The sequence below is a fragment of the Cheilinus undulatus genome, linkage group 12 (assembly GCF_018320785.1).
Source record: "Cheilinus undulatus linkage group 12, ASM1832078v1, whole genome shotgun sequence".
Lineage (NCBI taxonomy): Eukaryota > Metazoa > Chordata > Actinopteri > Labriformes > Labridae > Cheilinus > Cheilinus undulatus.
This window is the reverse complement of record NC_054876.1, coordinates 12192360-12213387: the sequence shown is the minus strand read 5'-3', so window position 1 is coordinate 12213387 and position 21028 is coordinate 12192360. Positions and strand designations below refer to the sequence as shown.

At 39.6% G+C, this 21028-nt stretch overlaps 1 protein-coding gene across 3 annotated transcripts in view; it reads left to right on the top strand.

Moving 5' to 3' along the window:
* Nucleotides 1-17702, top strand: part of gabra3 (gamma-aminobutyric acid type A receptor subunit alpha3) — a 232004-nt gene extending 214302 nt beyond the window's left edge. For 2 of the 3 annotated variants that reach the window (XM_041801835.1, XM_041801836.1), the window contains 2 exons: nucleotides 10717-10755; nucleotides 10899-17702. In XM_041801835.1, coding sequence (XP_041657769.1) covers nucleotides 10717-10755; nucleotides 10899-11195 — 336 coding nt within the window. In that variant the 3' untranslated portion in view covers nucleotides 11196-17702. The remainder of the gene's footprint in view (nucleotides 1-10716; nucleotides 10756-10898) is intronic. The other variant, XM_041801837.1, reaches the window with a different exon arrangement.
* Nucleotides 17703-21028: the final 3326 nt, after the last annotated feature.

Sequence of the window (21028 nt, the reverse complement as noted above, 5' to 3'; positions counted from 1 at the left end):
GTTTTCATATCAATATCACACATTTCTTTCCAAAAAAAGAGCAAAGAACTCCACCGAAAGCTTTTCTTGTTGAAAAAGATGTTCAACCAGAGTGATAGTGAAGAACTGTGTATTTAAATGACAAAGGCTGCCTGTCCAGCTGGCATAACGTAGACACCTGTGTTTTCTTGTTGACAGAAAGAATGTTGATGATTTTAAAAGTTCTGCTCTTCCTAAACACCATCTATGGGCTGTTGCCCAAATGGATGTGAAATATATCCTATGCCATGGACATGTGAAACAGTCTATGTCAGGTTATCACAGCTCTCCACACATAAATAATAACACTCTCATGAAACCCTCATATGATAGATATATTTATGACGATGCATATCAAATACACTTAAATGAATTCAAAACCATTAAATCCAGAGAATCTGAATATGAGAGTCAACTAGCCTTATGCTATAAAGGAAGAGGCTGGGGTGGAGGAGGTTAAGCTTTGCCAGCAGCAGTGTGGTGCATCAGCATTATTGAAGCAGGGAAGAGAAGGATGTAATAATCAAAAGGGTCACTGTGTTGAGAGAAAGAGCTGTGATTGGCTGTGGGAGCTCTGGAGGCAGTAATTGGGATAAGCTGGCCATCAGCCAATCAGGGCTGGGTGTATGACTTCTGTGCATGAGCTAACACTGAGCTTCATATTATAAAACCCAGTAGTACATTCTGTTTAGGAGGGTCTTTGAGAGGAGAAAAACAATTTAAGTTGTCCTCCTATGTGACCGTTTCCATTGCTTCAGTACAGTTGACAACGTGCATTTTCTGTTTTTTGAAGTTTGCACCCCTGAAATCACTGATGCTGAGCTTTGAGCTCCAATGATTGTTGTTAAGTACAGACCCAAAGCCTGTGAGTCACTCTGCCCTCTTCTCCTGGTCACTTGTCTGAAATGAAGGAGTATTTTTGATCAAACCAGCTCTCCTCAAGGCTCATTCACTCAAGTTGGTGGAGGTACCAGATCTGCTCGGGGTTGTTTGCTTGCTAGTGACGTTACACATTATGACGGGCTGTATGTTCAGATGATGACATGGAACATTAGGATTCATGCTAGGCCAGAGAGTTCACGGAAGTGTTTTTTTTTTAATTGTTTGTTTATTGTTCAGTGTTAAATGTTAAAGGCATATTTCTGTAGTTTTGAAGGGATGCACTAGAGGAAGCTAGACTGTACAGCGCTACAGATGGGTACAGGAGCTCCATGTTATTTAGTGAGTCTTAGATTTAAAAAAAAAGGTTTAAAAACAATGTTGGTTAATGTTTTAATTTTCACCGAGTAAGCCTCTGTGTTTATACAGAGAAGATATACAGTGTACCATTGAGCCAACATTGTTTCTTGTCTCATTTTTACCTAAAATCCCCTAACTACATAGAGACAATGTAACCGTCTGCTATGCTGTATAGCCTAGCTTTTTTGTCAGTACATCCAGCGAGTCAGCTGATGCTATAGAGATACAGAGATATCCCTTTAACTGTTAGTACTTAGGGAGCACAGGTTATCAAAGTCACTGTCTTTTCATATTCAAACATAGCTGCCCAATAAGCCCGATTCTGACTTGAAAAAAGCTACTAAAATAAAAATACAAAGCTTCAAAGGGGGGATTGACACAACCCCAGTCTTGCTCTGGAAGTCCTTGCATATTACCAAGGGCATAGGGAAATAATTTGTTTGAAATTAAAACAAAGTTCACACCTTTAAGGTGGAGTCAGGGGTGGATGTGGTGGGTGAGCACAGCCGAGGGTACCGTCAGGGGAAGGTAGTGTGGTTGTCGTTAGTTCCTGGCTATGCTTTGGATTTTCCAAGGGCCTGAAAACCACCAGTGGTCTCCAGGTGTATCACCAGGGTTGAAAAGCCCTAGACAAAAGAGATGCTTTTGAGCTTGACCTTAGCTGCAAAGCACGCATGTGTGTAAACATGTATCTGACCTGAGCCCCCCCCACCCCCTTTCTTTAGCCTGGGGTTGTGGCACAACGAGACCAATGATGTAACCTTAGTGTCTTCAACGTGCACACATGACTGTAAATCTCAAGGTTTTTTTTTTTACATTCTATTATGAGGTTTTGATAAACCACTTCCATAAACTCATAGATGTACAGCCAATCACAGTGTGCCGTTATCATGCAACATACTGCCAATCATATTGCATAACATCCCGTACAGACGTAGAAACCTGAGTAGATCCGACACCCCAAGCAGGCAGATCTTGTACTCACAGCAATATTTTCACTGAATGCAGTATTATGGCCCAATGAGGGAGAAAAGCTGTTAAAAAATGGCGTTGTCAGCCTAGCTTGCTTTCCTTTTATTCCATTGTGTTTTAGGAAGTACAACACGCACTTGCATGTATGATAAATGGTGACTTTTCAGTCACACTGGCAAGCATAATGGGTGATGGTGCTGGCTGCATATGCAGCCATGTTGGGATATTTCTCAGAAATTGACTCTAGTATGCTGGTTTATAGGATGCAGCCAACTTTTTAGAAAAAAGATTATAAAAGTGTGTCTTAAACACCAGATTTTGAAGTTATCAATGGCTTTCTTGTCTATTTGAAATATTATAAAAGTGTGCTGGTAGTAACAGCAGCCAGCTAAAGGTGTTTTATGTTTCATCTGTCAGACATGGAACAGGCACAGAGAGGAACATATTTCCTGTGCTGCCACAGACAGCACTTCAGACCCATTTTCTATCATTAATGTACCAGCTGTTTGAACAATCAGAACACCCTATACATTTTTCTATAGCTTGATATTTGGTCCCAGTGATTGGCAGTATTGTACACTGCTGCCACAGAACTTTTCAGTCAGCAGGGATAATTTGCAGCCATGTATTGAAGTAGAATGAAAAGGATTTTTTTCATTTCCTTTCTCCTTTTGATGCCTTGTCTTAATGGCAACAGCCTGGGCTGTGTTCTCAGGGGCTGTGCTGAGCATGCAGTTGTCATGATAGATAAAAAAGAATGGGGTCACAGGAGACAATGCGCTCCGATCACTCTCACATCTTGAAGGAGCTTCTGGAAAGCAATGGGATCAAACTACATGTGCTCTCACCCTTCTTTTTACATATTTTAAACGTAATGAAAAAGCAAACTGTGAGGACAGAGCGTCTTTCAGGAGAGAAGTTTGAGCTCAGGAAGTCCTTTTGAAAATCCTCAGCCATCATCAGAGGCAGGGTTTCAGCCAGCGCTCTTACCGGATCTAAACGATGACTTCATCGCCTTCGGGCTCCTTCTTTTTTAAGGACTAAAATGGAGAGCTCTAGTCGAGTCAATGTGCACTAATTTACTTTGCTGGTTATGGAGCTTCTTTGCCATTTTCTTCTCTTTTTGTCGACTAACACTCTGTTTGACAAGCGATCTATCTAATTAGCTCCCCCTCCATGGCTGAAGGTGTGCTTATTACTGAAATTATCCAGTGGGGAGTTGGGCTGGAATGAAAGGCTCTGTATTTTCAGGCTCTCCATGACACCTGATTGGACCCGACTGTGTTAGATATTATGTGCTGCTTTCATCAGGCAGAGGGAGACGCTCAGCGTCACTGTGCCATGGGCTTCACTGCTGGAGAACAAGTGAACACATCTACTGACATTTGAGCACAATGCTGTGTTAGTGGAGACACAGCCAGCCGCCATCATTCATAGCAGTCACATGTAAGCGTGACACTGCTATCACTTTACTGAACAACAGGAAGGAACACAGGAGAAAAGGACACCTGAACATCCACTTCTAGAGGGAATTTTCTTATTCACTTTATGATAGGAAGTCTTGTAGATCCTTGTCATTTGGAGTAATCCACCGTGTTCACTGTGGCTATTTACTCTGATGTAATGTTCAGGATAAGAGGGCCAGTCTTTAATCAAAGGGGGAACAACATTTTATTATCCATTAGCTAACTAGGAAACAGATAACTGCTGTATTCAACCACATCCTGATAACAATCTTGTTGGATCAGTTTTATAGGTAGTGGTAAAACTAGCTCTGAAGTACTGGTAAAATGGTTTAATTGTTGACGGTGACAAGCTGCTCATGGGTTTATGGTTTGAATGTTATGATACCTCACAAATACAAACAATTTCCATTTTATGGGTCCTACTGAGCAGCTGCTTTATTTTATTTTTGAGAAGCACTTTGCAAAAATAAAACCCTTACATCAGTGGAAAATGGCTGCCATGCAGATGCAGTGAATGCCGTAAAATTACAACACAGCCTGGCTGTAGATCACAGATGTCTTTGCCTCCATTATGGTGAGATGCTGCCACTGTTATTATGGAAACACACGCTAAAACTTTCTAAATAAAACTTTCCAGTTAGGATTAGGGTAGGGGTTTAGGTAAGGGTTAGGATACCAAAAGAAAAAAAAGCTTCTCCCTGGAAAACCTAATTACAAAACATTTAATAAAGCCAAATAAAAAGTCTATGTACAGGAAAAAATCTTGTCCTCCATGGACTCTTAGCATAGCTAATGTAGCTAAGGCTAATGCTAACAAAGAAATGTTATCTATGCAGCTAGGTAACACACATAGCCTGATGTAAAGCTGTTAGATCATGCTACAGTTGCTAAAGCTATACCCATTTTAGAAGTAGTTATGCAAATGGTGGCTCTCTTTAGTTCTGTTAGCTTTTGCTAAAGCTAACATAGTTACATTGGCTTAGGTAGTAACATTAACTACGTATACGTTAGCTAAAGCCATCAAGCTGAAGCAAGTGTTCATACACATAATTACTTCTGAAACAGCTAAAGCTTTAGCAAAGTAGCATAATCCAACATAGCTAACGTAGCCTTGTTAGTTTTAGATTAAGCTATGTTAGCTTCTAAGACAGATCTATGCATAACCTAAGGATTAGATTTTTTTTAGTTTTATTTAGGAAATATTGCTTAGTCAGTAATGTTTGCAATGGAATTATTTCATGAATGGTACTGCCAAACTTTGTTTTTTGCTAGAGTTGAGTTTATCAGCTTAACCCTTAGAGCTCATAGCTATTTTTCTTAAAATGTTTATAAAACATCAACCCTGTTGTGCACAGTCAAGCTCTAGACATCTTTTTCTTTCAGGACATACTGGGCTTTAAGAATGTATCTACTACAGTAATGTCACTTGGATTTTGAAAAGGTTATAGGACTCTATAGACAAAATTTAAAAAAAAAAAACAAATCGGAATTTGAAATTCAAAGATTTTTATTGATAACACAAAGTAAACAATAGTGACAAAGCGTTTTCTTTGCACAGACTTGTTCTATCCCTTGGGGACAAAACAGTGAAAAAATAAACATTTTGTGACTAAAGGTTTTCAAAATATTACATATAAACATATATACATATATAAATAAAAAAAAAGTCCATGTGCTTTTTTGCAGTTAGATTCGTTCTCTAAGCAGTAGAGAAGCAACTGGTCGACTACCACTCCTACAATGTAGTGAATATAAACATTGCCGTCAAGAAATATGGCACTACCCACCGAAGAAAGCCAAGTAAATGACCGAAAATGGATTAAAAATGGACAAAAAAACACTTATTATCTAAACTAACGCCGTGGACAAGCTACAATCATGCTTTTGGTTTATATTAAAACAAGTAACGGGCCTGCTTCAACAATTTAAGGAGTAGAAAGTGCATATATTTGTGTTCAAATGTAGGGAGTAAAAGTAAAAATTGTCAGAAAAAAATAAATACTCAAGTAAAGTACAGATACCTGAAAGATCTTCCTAAGTAAAGACCTCTTATCATTGCACCATATGAGAGTTGCGCTCCTGTATTCATTTAGATTTATGAAGCTGTGCATGAGTAGGGGTGTGGTTAATCTTACTGATGGATAGGTGCACTGTAGCAGCTCCCACGAGGCTAAAGACCCACCCCAATTCCACCTCTTTGTCAGGAAGACTGATAGTTTTAGACAGCATTGTCTAAATGGCGGTTGTTGAGCTTCAAAAGTGCACATCAGAAACCACTGGGTGACATCACTGAGACCACGTCCAGGTTTAATACAGTCTAGAGTATACCACTTTGTCCATGTCAACTCAAAAGTTTGTACATGTTTTCATATTGTACAAAGTAAGCCTGAGTGGGATAAAGAAGAAATGAATGTAATAGAGAGTAATCACAGGCCAACTCAGTAATTAGCAGAGTTATGAAAAAGGCAGTAGTGTAAGTGCCATTTAAAAATTATAGTCTCACACTGATACAAAGAGAGACAGTGTGGCTCCCTAAACACTCATACACCCACGTGCTCACACACTAGAGGCTAGTAAATATGCAGACACCTCAGCTCCAGTTTTTAGACAGGGACAGACTGTCATAATGTTCAGTAACACACTCACACAAGCACACACACTGAGCTTCTAACAGCAGGATGCAGCACTACAATTACCCCGAGGATACTTAATCATACTCGTGAAGAAATTCTAATGCAACAATTTGCTGAAGTAACAAAGACAAGGTCAATAGCTGCATCATGTTCAGGCAGAGTATCTGATCCTGACTTTGAGTAGTGCACAAGAATCTGTAGCTGGGAGCAAATGGTGTTCTGTATCACATTAGGTTCATAAAAAACTGTGCACAGCCCAGTGCCACATGTGGTTTCACTAATAAGTAGACCATAGAAATTACTGCAGAGGACAGCACGGTTAAAAGGCGACAGAAAATGACTTTGCTTGGCTCGTTTGTTAGGTTTCTGGGGTAAGAACATTCCTAATGCCGAGGACTGAGGCATTTACAGGGCTATGATTAAGGTCATACAACACGTTTTAGCAGTCATTGGCTTTTCCTGCTGATGTAAGCCATTGCTTCGATAGAGGAGCTTCTCTGTGGCTTTCGATGGGGAGGAATCGATATCAGGGGAACGTTTCTGGTGATCCAGAGGGCATCAGTACAACTCTTCTCCCCCCTGCAATAAAATACTTTAGATAGACCCCTTCAGGCTCACAGGCTTCAGCAGCTCACCAATTCTCTGTTTAATGCAGTCAGCTGTGTGTGAGCTTTAAAAGCTCTCCACGACACTCTCTGTATCAAAGAGGAGCTCTGAGGATCATCATCCTCCTGATGCTGTACTCACATGAAGAGGAAACACTAATCAGATTGATAAGTGGTTCCTTCTTGAACCTGCAGCCCACATAAACCGAGACTGAGGCTCAGCAACCACTGAGTTCTATTTTATCATCATCATCATAGGTATCACATTTAACCGTAAATGTGTTCTCCTGTTAGAGAAGGGTCAGCATCATGTTTCTTTCCCAGTAAGTAGTTACCAATATTAAATTAGAATTTGCAAACTGGCCGTTATAAACACATAAATTCCGTCTCAGTTATTGAAAATGTAGGCTGCACAATAATTCATGGTTATCATGGTATGAGCTTCCTAAAGTCTGGATTTATTTCAGTAAAAATATACTCTATGTTGTGCAAATGAGCAAGATTCACTCAGCATATGTACAGTTTACAAACTCAAACATCGTTTCCATGCACTCAGCTAAAGTTTAAGCTAGCTATCAGAGCCATTGTAGCAAATGTAGTAGTCAAGACAGTCTGGCTGCAACTGTTCATCTCTGACAGCCACTCTGACAGACTATTCACGTGAGACACCCTATATCTCAGAATGGAAATTCACACTAAAAGGGTTTGGGTAAAAGCTAGGACACAAAAGTTAAAGGTTTAACTGAGCCAAGTAAACAGTCTGCCTACAAAAAAAAGCTTGCCCTCCGTGAATGGCTGCATAGCTCGGTGGTTTGCATTGTTGACTGTGGTATGGGGGGGGGGGTAACCAAGAGGGGGAGCACAAGGGTCCAGTGTGGTTTCTTGGGCAAGATCCTTAACACCAGGAATACCTGTCCCAGATGTAAGTCCCTTTGGATAAAAGCGACATTGTATAACATTTGTGCAGGTGTAGCTAACAGAGCTCTATAAGCTGTGTAAGTTACATAGTTAACAGAGCTAATTAGCTAATGTAGCTCAACCTAGCTAAATGCAGATTACCTGGCTACATTTGATAAAGCTCACTTTGCTAAAGCTAACATAGCTATACTGTTAATTGCTAACAAATCAGCTATGTAACCTTCTTTTTCTACGTATTTAAGTTAGCTTTAGCTATGTGTGTTACAGCTCACCTTGCCAAAGCTAACATAGATACATAGATAACGACACTACATAACTACGGAAGCTACGCTACTGGTGTAGCTCAAGCTAAGCTTACAAACCAGCTATGTAAGTTTCATTTAAGTTAGCTTTAGCTATGTGTGTTACAGCTCACCTTGCTAAAGCTAACTTAGATACATAGATAATGACACTACATAACTACAGTAGCTACGCGGCTGATGTAGCTCAAGCTAAGCTTACAAAAGAAGTAGCATCTAGGTACCTTAGTTAGCTTTAGCTATGTTTGGTATAGCTCACCTTGCTGAAGGAATTCTAGCTACAGAGATAATGGTGCTACACACCTACTGTGGCTACACTGCTAATGAAGCTAAAGCTAAGCTCACGGAGCAGCTGCATAAGCTATGTTATTTAACCTGACCGGCAAAACCTGATAATAAAAGGTTTAAAAAAGCAGAGTAAACAGTCTACTTACAGGTAAAACAAAAAAAAAGCTTGTTCTCCATGAAAACATTATAGCATACAAGTGAAGCTTTCGAAGCTCTGTTAGCTGCTTAGGTTATGTAGATAACAGAGCTATGCAGCTAAAGTAGCTAAACCTAGCTAAACATAGCTGACCTAGCTGAGTAAGCTTTAGCTATGTTTGCTAGAGCTCCCTTTACTAAAGGCTTAAGTAGACAACTACATAGATAACACTTCAGACCAAATGTAGCTATGCTGCCAATGTAGATAAAGCTACTCTTATAAAGCAGCTACATAAGCTACACAGATTGATTATCTATGTAGCTAAGTTCGCAAGCTCCATTTGCTACAGTTAAGTTAGCTACATTGAATTTTGCAGTAGCGTTAACTGTTTAAATCAGTGGGGCTCTAATTTTTAATTCTCTACTATTTAACTGTTTTTTATTTTTACAAAGAATATCAGAATTGTTAATACTTTTTGATATCACAATTCAAACAAACTATCTCCTTTACTTCACTGAAAAATGGTGCGAAAATGTACTCAGGGTTTTAAATGATTACAAATATTTCATAGGTCAGGCATGTGGCCGAAGAATTAAATAATTAATTATCAGATAATTTAAGATGAAAAATAAATATTTTTATTTTAACTAGTGTCATATCAAGCATAAAATTCTGCTGTCATGGCAAGGCTTCTCTTTTTTATAGTATTTTTATTTTTACTTGATGTCATTCCTTCTTCACTGGTCTTAAATCGTAGTTTCCTCTCTTGAGTGGCTAGAAGACTAGAGTGCACTATGCATGTTTATTATGTTTTCAGCCCACTATGCCTTCATTGTGGCAGCCAAGCACGAATAAGCTACTTTTTGAGAGGCAAAGAAGAATTAATTAGATCTTTATCAGGGCTCATTAATAATGGCATTAGCTGGGTGCACTGACTGATGCATTCACTGATACCTCACCCTACTTTGGGCTGTAAAGAACACATTTTCCTCGTGGGTTTTGGTTATGAAACATCTCATCTCCCTGTGAACAGAGGTGATAAAGTAGTCTAGTTCAGAAAATGATTCAGCATAAAAACACGTCTTGTCACACATAAAGTTGTTTTCCTGCCTTTTATTTGTGACTCAATGTGAATGCTGGGAACAAAGGAGCAAACAAAAACGTCGGTGATGAGCCGTGTGCAGAGAGAGATTCACCGTGAAGAGTTTCAGAGGAGGGGAAAGAGGGGACATTAGTTATGCTAATTAAAAAGATGAAGTCAAAGGAAAAGGAAGGAAAATTAAATGAAGCTGCAAAAGTGGAGCAAAAATTAAAGCTGGGCTCAAAGCAAAGTGAAAACAGGGAGCAGTGAAAATGAAACACTTTGTTACATGACACACAGATTCTTTAATTTGCTCCTAGATCTTAAAGTGGTCACAGTGGGGATGAATGTTGTGAAGAAAATAACCCCAGAACACTCTCTCCCACACTGCATGCCTCACAGGAAACTAAAGCAGTGCCCAGTGATCAATCTCAGTGCCCTACTTGTTCTGTCACATTGACTGTTTTCACTTCTCTGCACTCTTTTAGGCTGACAGCATCCTCTGCTGATGCACATTTAGCTATCTGAGCTTTCCAATTTAGCAAATAAAATCTGGTCTCGCTGTCCGACTTCAATATGAAAGACAGTGTAATGATTTCTCTCGAGGAGCAGGGAGACGACAGTTTCTGCAGCCAGCTTTTATCACACACAGCCTTTTGTCGCGTTTGTTTTATCGCAAGCTGTTTGCCTGAAGAGGCCCCGGCTGCTCTCATTGATACAGTTTGTCAGACATGTTTTCAGGCGCTCTTATTTTGCTTTGTTTCTAATCCTGCTCTGCGCTGCTACTGCTACTGTTAGCAGTATCAGACGCCAGCCCAGCCTGGTTCTGCAATGATGCAAAATATTATAATGTTCCCATTTTACAGGCCAGATAATAAGTTCACTTTGAATTTTTATCATGGCATTTTTCTGCAATCCAGATTTGTTTGATGCAGATTTTGATTGACGTAATTGAAATTAATCAAAAGTTGTTCCAGCTAGAAACTGATGAATAGAGTTTGTAAGTTGAGTAATTTTAATATAATTAGTAAACTTTTTTTCTTTTCTACTTTTCTTTTCAGGAACCGTTTCAGGCTAACATGGCCAGGATTAAAGATATGGTTAGGCTTTTGTTTTGTTCTTGTGTGTGTCGTGTCTCGTGGTGTTGCTTCTATTTCCTCTTTATGAGTTCAAATGGAAGTATTGTTGAGTCTGGTGCTTCGTTTCTGACGACTTTTACCTTTCACTGCCTTTCTCTTTTCAGAGGAGAGAATCGGCAACTTTGTCCAAAAAGGCAAACAACACCTTCAACATTGTCGGAACCACGTACGCCATCAACATAGCTAAAGACCAGGGTTTAACCACCATTTCCAAGAGTGCCGGCACGTCCAAAATTGACGACCCGTACACGGAGGCCAAGAAGTCCTACAATCGTGTCAGCATAGTGGACAAGATATCACGCATCATTTTCCCCGTCCTGTTCTTCATCTTCAACTTAGGCTACTGGGCCACCTATGTCAACAGAAAGCCCGTGATGATGAAGGCAAACAACCTAGACTGAGCCCGACCAATTTAGGCTACATCTGTTTGTGGTGGAGGGTAGACAGGTTTGCAGGAGGCCAAGTCCATCACATCTTATTGTGTGAGTGCGAGTGCGCGTGAGTTGTATGTCTGTTTTTCTTGAGAGTTTGATATATTTTGCACGTCTGTATAGATGGAAGGCAGATTTTAACATACAGTAGATTCACATTAAATAGTAGGACCTTGGAGGGAGCACATTGTCACATCAGACTGTGTTTGTGTAGCGTTTCTTTTCTCCACTCTTAGCTCTGGCCCTGTCCCTCCTCCCTTGTTGTGAGTAACCAAGTGATCCTTTGCTGTATCTTGATTGCTTGCTGTTTCCGTAGAGTAGTCAAATTGTGTTCTCACTATGTTTTGACATGTTTGCGCTTTGCTTATAATAAGTTAGAGCGAGCATGCCTTTGAAGTTTTCATTGTAGCTCATTACCGATGATAAGGTTCTGACACATCCATCGAGTTAACATGCATGCACGCACGCTCACGGGCACACAGTGATGCATCGGAAACGCCGTCGGTTGCTGTACTGCGCTCCGGGGCGGCCTGTATACTTCTATAGGAACATCATTAATAATCGTCAGTGTCTGGCCTTCTGCACACGCTGAATCTCAACAAACCCGACGCAGCATCACGGAGGATTGCTCTGGCGTCCCGCGGGTGCTGCCTGTACATTTTATAGTCCAGTGGCTCTTATTGTTTTAACTGGCTGAGTATGTTCGATGACAGAGAAGCTATGTGCCTTGGTGATTAAACACACATGATAAAAGAGAAGGCTCTGACGTGCTCACACATACACGTTTCTGTGTCTGTATGCATGCCAACGGGTGTCCACAGGCTGCGCACCGCAGTATGTGGCTCTGCTCCGCGCACCCATCCACAGGCCCCTGGGCATGGGCACCCGGTGTAAAATTGCCCATTAGTGTGGAAGGTTAACAGACCACTGCCTGTGAAAAGATGAAGCAAAGAGATTAAAGGCTCCAGTGTAGTCGAGAACAGTGATCATGTTTCTTTATGTTTTGGCTCCTGGTGCGACGCTTCTGTGAGCAGAGCGGTCCAAACAAACTGCCACCATTACCTCAGACTGGAGCCCGATCCTAAACAGCAGTTTATTGTTGAGGAAATGCAAATAACACTACATGTTTTATACATTAAATCATACACCCCTTTTCTTTACATTTGCTGTCTGTCTTTGTTTTCTCTGCATCTGTCAGTGGAGCTATTTTTAACTCTGTTTTGATTTTTCTGCCTTCACAAGTAAGAATTTGTTCCATGGTGTACTTTTGCCCTTTTCTACTTGTTTGTGTGAAGTAAATTGGTGTTGATTTGATTGTCTACATATGCTGTACTGTTCTTGTGTTTTGAAGTAGACAACAAAGGCCAAGACAGTCTGTCTGAACAAAGTTTGGCGATACTGTCATCACTGGAGATCATTATTATACCCTGAAAATGCTGAAAGAAGTTTCCACAATACTTCGATAAATGAACTGATAGTAACCCAGTGAAATTTTCTTGAAATCAGATTTGTCTCCAGCTGTGGTGACTATCTTCAACTTTTGTTTTCTGTTTGTTCAGTGTCACTTGTGTTTCTGTTCTGTGTTGAATTTGAGTTTTTATGACTTCCTGGATGCACTCTGGATCTTTTGCATTGTTTTCAGCATAGAGACTTTTTCATGAACACTGTACTTTAGGCGCCAGCCTGCAGTGGATCTCCTCAGTGGTAAGCATAGAAGACTGCGTGGACTGTGTTGTTGCTTCTTTTAAAAGTTGTTAATAACACAAAACATGTACAATGTATCAGTCATAGGTTAATGCATGACAATCTGTACACGTGTATGTCTGCAACAAATCCAATAATAGTGTTTGTCACACTGAAATAGGGCTTAGTATCAATGTTTCTCTAATCATTAATACTAACATCACTTCAGCATCATCTGCATAACATATGTTGATTGTGCTAACGGTTTACAGCTAGCACAGCGCTCTGAAAGTGTTTTCCCTTCTTTAGAAGCTCAAATGACTCAAATCCTGGCTGTGCATTCATCATAGCTCTGATTTAAAGCTAAAGTCAGTATAAAAGTGTTGTACTTCCCCTCTTGAAACACATTAAGCTCACCTTTGGACATAGAAATTGCAAGCTAAGCAAAGACAAATCAGCACTGAATATAATACTTTTTTATGTTTCATGATTCATCAAAACAAGGGATGGATATTTTTAAGGCTTTTATGCCTTTATTAGAGGTACAGGGGAGTAGAAAATGTTGGAAGGTGGAGGAAGAGAGTGAGAAGCAACATGCAGGACAATTAGGACAACAGCCTCTGTACGCGGGCTGCACATGCATGACTACTAGGCTATCGCTACTCTGGCAGATGTGCTTTTCAAGTAACATTGCTTTCAATAGTCACAGATAATGATTCAAACAAAATAAGAATTATTACCAGTGAATCCTTTTTCTAACAGATGGACTGGGACGTAGCTTAGCTTAATGCTAATGATGGAAACTGTCATGAACAAGCTAACATATTTAGCATCACGATCGCTGTGATTTCAATTTAAGAACTATTTATTTCACCGAACAATCAAGACTTGAAAAGATTGACCCTTAGGGATGATTTCAGATTCAGATTCAGATTGAAACAATTTTATTGATTCCAAAAGGACAATTCCTTTGAAGCTCAGTCCACAGTTAACCAACATTTGGCTAACACATGTCAACACTGACAGATGAGCAGGCAGAGGTCAATGAAGGACCAAAAGAAAAGGCCGTGACTGTGACTGCAGCACATGCTCATCTATTCTCTCTCCTGTTAAAGACATTTATGACACAATGTGGGATAATATCACGGGTAAAATGAATGTCTGACAGCCCACTGCTATCGTTTACTTTTATCCGTCTCATCTCGTAATAGAAATGAAACTATGATTCCACTGGAGTTTTTATGACAAGCTCATTTCAGACCGCCATCATCTCCTCTCCGTCATGAACATTTCTCCTAATTATTTCAGGTAATCATCAAATTATTATCAGAGAAGAACTGAACTAAGTGAAAGAAAAGCAACTACCACAATCGCACAACACAAGGAACTGATGAAAAAATTCTCTGCCAACACTTTTAATTGCTCTAGCCCTATTCATATGCATTTGGTAAGACAAACTAAATGTTTTTGTTGTGGCAAAAGTAGAAATGCACGCTAAAGATTTAAGGAAAATAAACACTTTAGTGCCAGCTTTGTCAGCATGAAAAACAGCACAGAGCAACACAATAGCAGCAGGAAACAGGAAGTGATGCTGTATACTGCCTGTGTCAGTGCCACCCAGGCCTCAATGCTGATTGGCTGGTAGTTGTGTGACATCTAGCCATTCAGATATCATTACAGGCGGGACAATAGGTGAGATTGTAGAGAGTGAAAATGAAACCAGAGGGACATATTCACCCTACAGTGGAGATAAAGTAGCACACTTTGGAATTAATTGATTTTTGCCAAGTATCTGTAAAATGAAATGTCAAATTGGCCAAATGCCAAATATTAATGTAAATAACCCCTGGGGAAAAAATGTTTGAAAAAGAGATAAAAGTCACAATCTTTACGTAGTAATGACTATTCAAATATATAAAACTCGTGATGCATCCCTAATTACTAGAAAAGCACTCAGAGATTGCAGACCTCCGCCATCAGCCCTATCTGCCAATAGTGAAGAATCCTTTAAAAACATTCCTGGATCCAGACGGTGATCCAGATGACTCCCAAAATTGAAGTCAACGATTACTCCCTCCCCAGTGGGGTGGAGACGCAGTGAGGCAAAGCATTGGCTTTGCTACATGTGGACTGTCATGGTGGAAGCACCTATGGTCTCACCAGATGACTGGAAGTCATGGCAGAGGGTGAATATTCCTCTATTCCTCCAAGCATTGTGAGTATTCTCACAACAATTCGCTGTCTTTCTCTCTGTTATGCTCCGACTTGTCTCCTTGACTGGGCGTGTGTCCTTCAAAGTCTATAAAGTCCAAAACTTTGAATAAGTCACTCATGTCTGCCATCTCCTGGTGTAAAGTGGTAACAGCGCAGTCCTCATTCAGAGAGGAGGACAGTGGGTACAGTTGGAAACAGGGATGAGAAAGAGGGCAGAAACATGTGGGAAAGGAGCCACAGGCCAGGCCTTGAACCTTGAACCAAGGCCGTCTAACCACTTGACCATCTGCGCCCTAAAGTGTTAATTGTTATTAGTTTCATCAGGATAAAAGTTTTAACTCCAGGGGGTGCAGATGGCCTAGCGTTTTAAGGCACACCCCATGTACACGGCTAGCCAAGGATCAAGGAGGTTTGTGGCTCCTTTCCTGCAAATCTCTCCTCAATCTCTCATTCCTGATAACAGCTCCATCCATTCTCCTTCTCTATGAATAAAGACATAAAATGCCCAAAACTTCAATTAAGAATTAGTTTGAACTCTTCTTTTCTTTGTATTCAAAATACTTAGCACATGAGATAATCAGACATTGTAGACAGTCTTTAACCATAAAATGTAATTAAATTAAATTAAAATTATTAAATAAAATCACTTTCCCACATGTATGGAGACAATAACACCAATCAGGGAGCTTATTCTTGACTTCAGTTAACCACTGATACTAAACCTTAATAGAAAACTATGATTATCTCCTGGTATATCATTTTTATATTCAAAAATTACATTTATTAATACTCAAACAATGACCAACCTAACGTAATAAATCATGTCACCATCAGCTCTGGATGGGATTTGTGAGAACCTCATTGAGTTTTAATAGTCCTGTCAGATTTATAATTACTAATCAGGTGAACATGTGCCTGTTAAATAGTGATATTAAATACTTGTGCATAATTTATCCAATCAGGGGAAATTAATCAAATGTCAACCTGCTGACAGAACGCCTTTTTCTAATTCAGTATTTCCAAATGTGGTGTGCTAATCTTCCACAAAGACCTACTGTGAGGTTTCTTTTTCACGCCTCATTTTGATCATTTTGTGTCGAACAAACTGAGTCATGATATACATCAGCGGTGGATGTTAAAAGCCTGCCGTCTGCTGCTAACTCAGGATCTGATGACACAAAGCGGATATGTTTATGCAGGATTCATCTGAGTAAGTGATCAAGGCTCTGTAGATAAAAGGTTATGAGAAGCAAGAGGTAGAGATACAACAGTGTAATAACTTTGAGAAGGAAAGTCCCGGGTGTCACAGCAGTCTTAGTCATTAATGTCACTAATTAACACGCGTACCTTCAGCATGTTCACACAAGCAGTGATGTTTTCATGTCTGTTAGATGGAACTGTTCTGATACCAGTAACACAGATGACTGCAATAATGCCTGATCTGATTCCACAGAATAGTGTTGAAGTCACAACTCATATGAAATGAAATGAATTTGCATTTTAGCACTTCTGGTTATCCAAATCTTGGCCAAGAGGTTCCTGAAGATGTTTCGCCTCTCCTCCAAAAGGCTTCCTCTATTCTAAAGTTACTGGGGCCAGAAAAATGTAGTCTCTGTTGATCATTTGTGTAACCCAGTTAAATCTGAGGGTGTGTCCTCCAGGGTCTCTTTAGGTTTACCAGGACTACATGATGTTAGGTAATGTGAGCGGGTGTTAAAACATTGTTTGGGTTGCTATTGAGAGGAATCCAAGGCTGCATTTTATGTAGGGGAGAAGAAGAGTCCAAGAGACAACTTCAAGAACCTCAGTGAAGTCCAGTTCCCCCTTGACCAAGACTTGGATAACCTGAATGACTGAGAACCTGCACAGACATTTAGCTCTTCTGGTGCCATCGTCTCATTGGTGATAGGATTTTTAAATCAGTCAGATGGCTGAAAGTGTCACCCCTACTCCTTGATTTCCACTGCCCCCTTGCCCCTCAAAACAGTGGGTTAGCAGTCAAACCTTCAACAATGGAATGTGTTGGCCCTTTAAGTTCCCGATATGTTATATTAAGTTGTACTACTTAAGCACTACTTAAAATGTTTGTTTAAAATCAAAAGGACCATAATGCATTAAGACAATTTTGTTGATAATTTGCTAGGCATTCTGGGAGATTTCCAATAGCACTTGGTTTGGAGTGTGCCTCCAGAAAATGTGTTTGAAGAACCATGTAGCTACAGCACTTCACCCTCCCACTCCATTACAACATGAATCAGAACACCCTATGCCTAGAAATGGACATGCAAAATACAGAGGTAGGGTTAAATGCTTATTAATACTCCCTTTATGCACAAACATAGATTCATGCATCTGCAATGTCTGCTACATTGGGGTGAACATTGAAAAAAATTAACCACTTGAGGTCACTGTGTCACACGGACCCACATGGTTGCCAGTCTGTCCAGCATCTGCCCAGACTTTAATTAGACATTCATCAAAGGCAGGGGTGCCAAACTCAAGGCCCAGGGGCCAAATCCGGCCTATGGAACAGTTAAATCCGGCCTGCAAGAGTATCTCATATTTTTGTTATACCTGGCCCATCAGTATGAGGTCTGCAGATTTCCTCAAGTATAAAACTGTATACGTATCCTTGATGATTTAAGAAATAATTGTTAAGTCATAAAATCTGAAAAAGTAAGGAGTAAAAATATCTAGATAAGAAGTCAGGAATGTGGGAAAAGAAAATAATTTGTGTTTTAATCTCACATTTTCAATTATGTATCACACAATTAGGACTCAAACTTAGGATATTCACTTTTTTATTTTGTACTTAAAGCATTTCAACTCACAATTTTGACCTCTCATATAATATTTTGAGCTTTAAGATTCCTAATTGTAAATTTTAAGTCATATTTTGACCTTTTAAACAAATGATTTTGTATTTTATCTCATATTTTTAACTCAAACTTTGACCTTATAATGCCATAGTTTGAACTTTTCAACTCACAATTTTTAAATTTGAATAATATTTTTGACTTTTAATTTCATGGTTACAACTTTATTTCATATTTTGACCTTTAAACTCCTGATTTTGAATTTCTTTCTAATATATTTGCCATTAAAAAAACATTATTTTTCAATTTCAGTTTCATGTTTTGATCTTTTTGAGCTACTAAATTACTTTTCTCAGATTGTGAGCCTTTAAACTTACCTTTTTACTGTTTTAAATGTCAGAATCATTTATCATCAGTGCTAAAGTTTTTTTTTTCTTTCCATATTCTATTACTGGTGAAATGAGGTTGACATTTTCTGGTTAAAAAGCTGACTCTGTTAGGCCCTCAGGTTAGACCTGAGTCCAGAATCCAGCCCCTGCTGTGATTCAGTTTGACACCACTGATCTAAGGCATTGTCTCTTTCAGAACTGAAATACACACCAAAACTTTCAAAATGAGCTCAGACTAAACTAACATCATTATTATGCTTAAAGTTTCTGACAATGCTTAAGGTATTCTGCTTATTTCCTCAGAAGGTTTCAGTACAGCTCAGCCATCTATCAGGTATCCCTCTTCTTCGTTTGGGTTTTCTGCTCTGGCTTGAACGGTTGGCTACATTGCTCAACACTGCCCCCACGGTTACTGGTGGTTTTGATACTTATCATTGAAATCTGGAATAAACAAAGAATATAGACAGAAAGATCCATCTGTATCTGTAAGTAATTCAAATGTAGAGCATAAATAGGCCTTACGTGGTTGGAAAAAGGGGTGTATTAGGATGGAACCTGCACAGTTTGGGATGCCATTCATGCTGCACTTCATTATCCACCTTAAAATGTACTTGTTCCTCTTTTCAGAAACAGCAGCCCACATGATGATGATACTTGTGGAGAGTGCAACAGATGTTAAAGCTAGCAAACTACCAACACACCTCTAAAAGCTGCACTTCCTGCCTTTGCTTAAAGTTTGGATTATTTAAACAGGTATAAAACACAGAAATCGTGATTCAGTCATTATAGGACAGCAGAATTTATATTATGCATATATTTCAAATCCACTAATACTGGTGAGCTATGAGATTCAAATTCAGAGTCAAATGTTATGGTGATATCTCTTGTGTTACTGTACTGTGGTTTGCAGGAACCCAATTTAATCTCCAGCACAGAAGTCTTTCAGCAGTAAAAAAAGGGAAAAACACTTTCAGAGACACACATCAACAACCTCTGCAGCCTGCAGCTGAACTACAGTTGAATCTCTGTCATCCAAACTGCTCAGACTGATGGCAACAGCAAGAAAAACATGCACCAGTGCAAAAACAAGTAGAAGGATTTATGATCTGTGAAAGAAGAGTCTGTAATAAAAAGTTATGCTTAAGAATGTGCATGAAAAATGTCATGTTAGAGTTTTATTCCTGAGGAGCTTTGGTAAACAGGACTCTCCTGTACTGTTGCCATTTAGCTTTGGTTATTATGATGTTATTATTTATGTGGTTAATCTTTTCCTCACAGGGCCAGAGTTAACTTCAGCAGAAACACATCATCCTATAAGATACAGTATATTAAGAGCATATTACTATATGAATATATTTATGCTATTCCGTACAGCATTAAATATTATATATGTTTTATACGACATAATCTCTACAGCATTGAAGCAAATCTCTTGATGGGTAGAAAGCCGTAGACAAATAGATAAATGAACAAATTATTATTAACTAAATGGCAACAATTCTAATTATTCAGAATAGTGTTACCAAGTTGTGAATTTGTAGATATTGTGAATTCAATGCCAATAGTTTTTGTGAATATTGATATGTCACGTCATTTATTTTTACATCTGATGAGTACCGCTGTCTAACATTGAGCTCTGTAACACTGGGTGTTATGGTATTTTACAGTAGAGGTTATTATTCATCCAGCTACGTACCAGATCAGTACCTTGTGTGCACTTTTCAAACCTAACTGTGAATTAGCAGCTGTCTGCGAGCCGAGGCGTACGCGCTGTGTTCTCTCTCCAGAAATTTCACTGCATGTCCCCACGCATCGAGAGATCAGAGACTTCCTCCACAAAGACAGCTCCAGGAACATCGTGGACTCTGTGTTGTTGTTGGAAAATGGCTCTCTAAAGTGTATTTGCTCAGTGACTGGACTCTGTATGTTGCCCTTTCTCGTTCATGTTCTTACTGTATGACATGTAGCGGATTGAAATGGGGATTAAAAAGGACGTTGTATTTTGTCTTGGAGTCGTAAGGCCCTTCTTTGTTGCACTCAAGCCTCAAAAATCCAGACTGTTCGTTTGTAACCTGACATTTCTCTAGAGGCACACAAGAGAAGTATTTCTCTCTGTGCATGCCAGACTTTATGCTTACAGTGTTTACACTGTGATTTGTTAGGGATTAAACAAGCAGCACAGTGTGAGGACATCCTACAGGGAACACAACATTCATATCAAAGTAGAGCCAATTACCACGTCTGAAACTCACAGTATGTAGGACATTCTACATGGTACACAACATGAAGCAAGCAAAACATTTACACTACAAATGTGGTGCCTTAGTTTTACAGTTACAGAGCATTATCTTCCCATACTGGGTACGTTCACAGTAAAACATCTATCATAAAAGCCAGTGGACTGTTACAGCTGATCAAAAGCATTTGTCTTTACAGGCATGCATACATTTAAGGCATGTACTGCACCAAGGATTCCTCATGTAACACAACCCAGAGAAGGGTACGGCCAGATCCAAGCTCAACACATGTTGGCACACGTGTGTTGCTTGGCAGCTGAGATCAAGCTAAATGGCATTCCTTTTGTCAGGGCCTTTTCACGCCTGGAGACTGCTGGTGGTTTTAAGGCCCTTGGGACAGCCACAGCACAACCAGGGGAAACCCTACTAGCTGTCCATGCAGTACCCCAAGCCAGTGGTTCTCA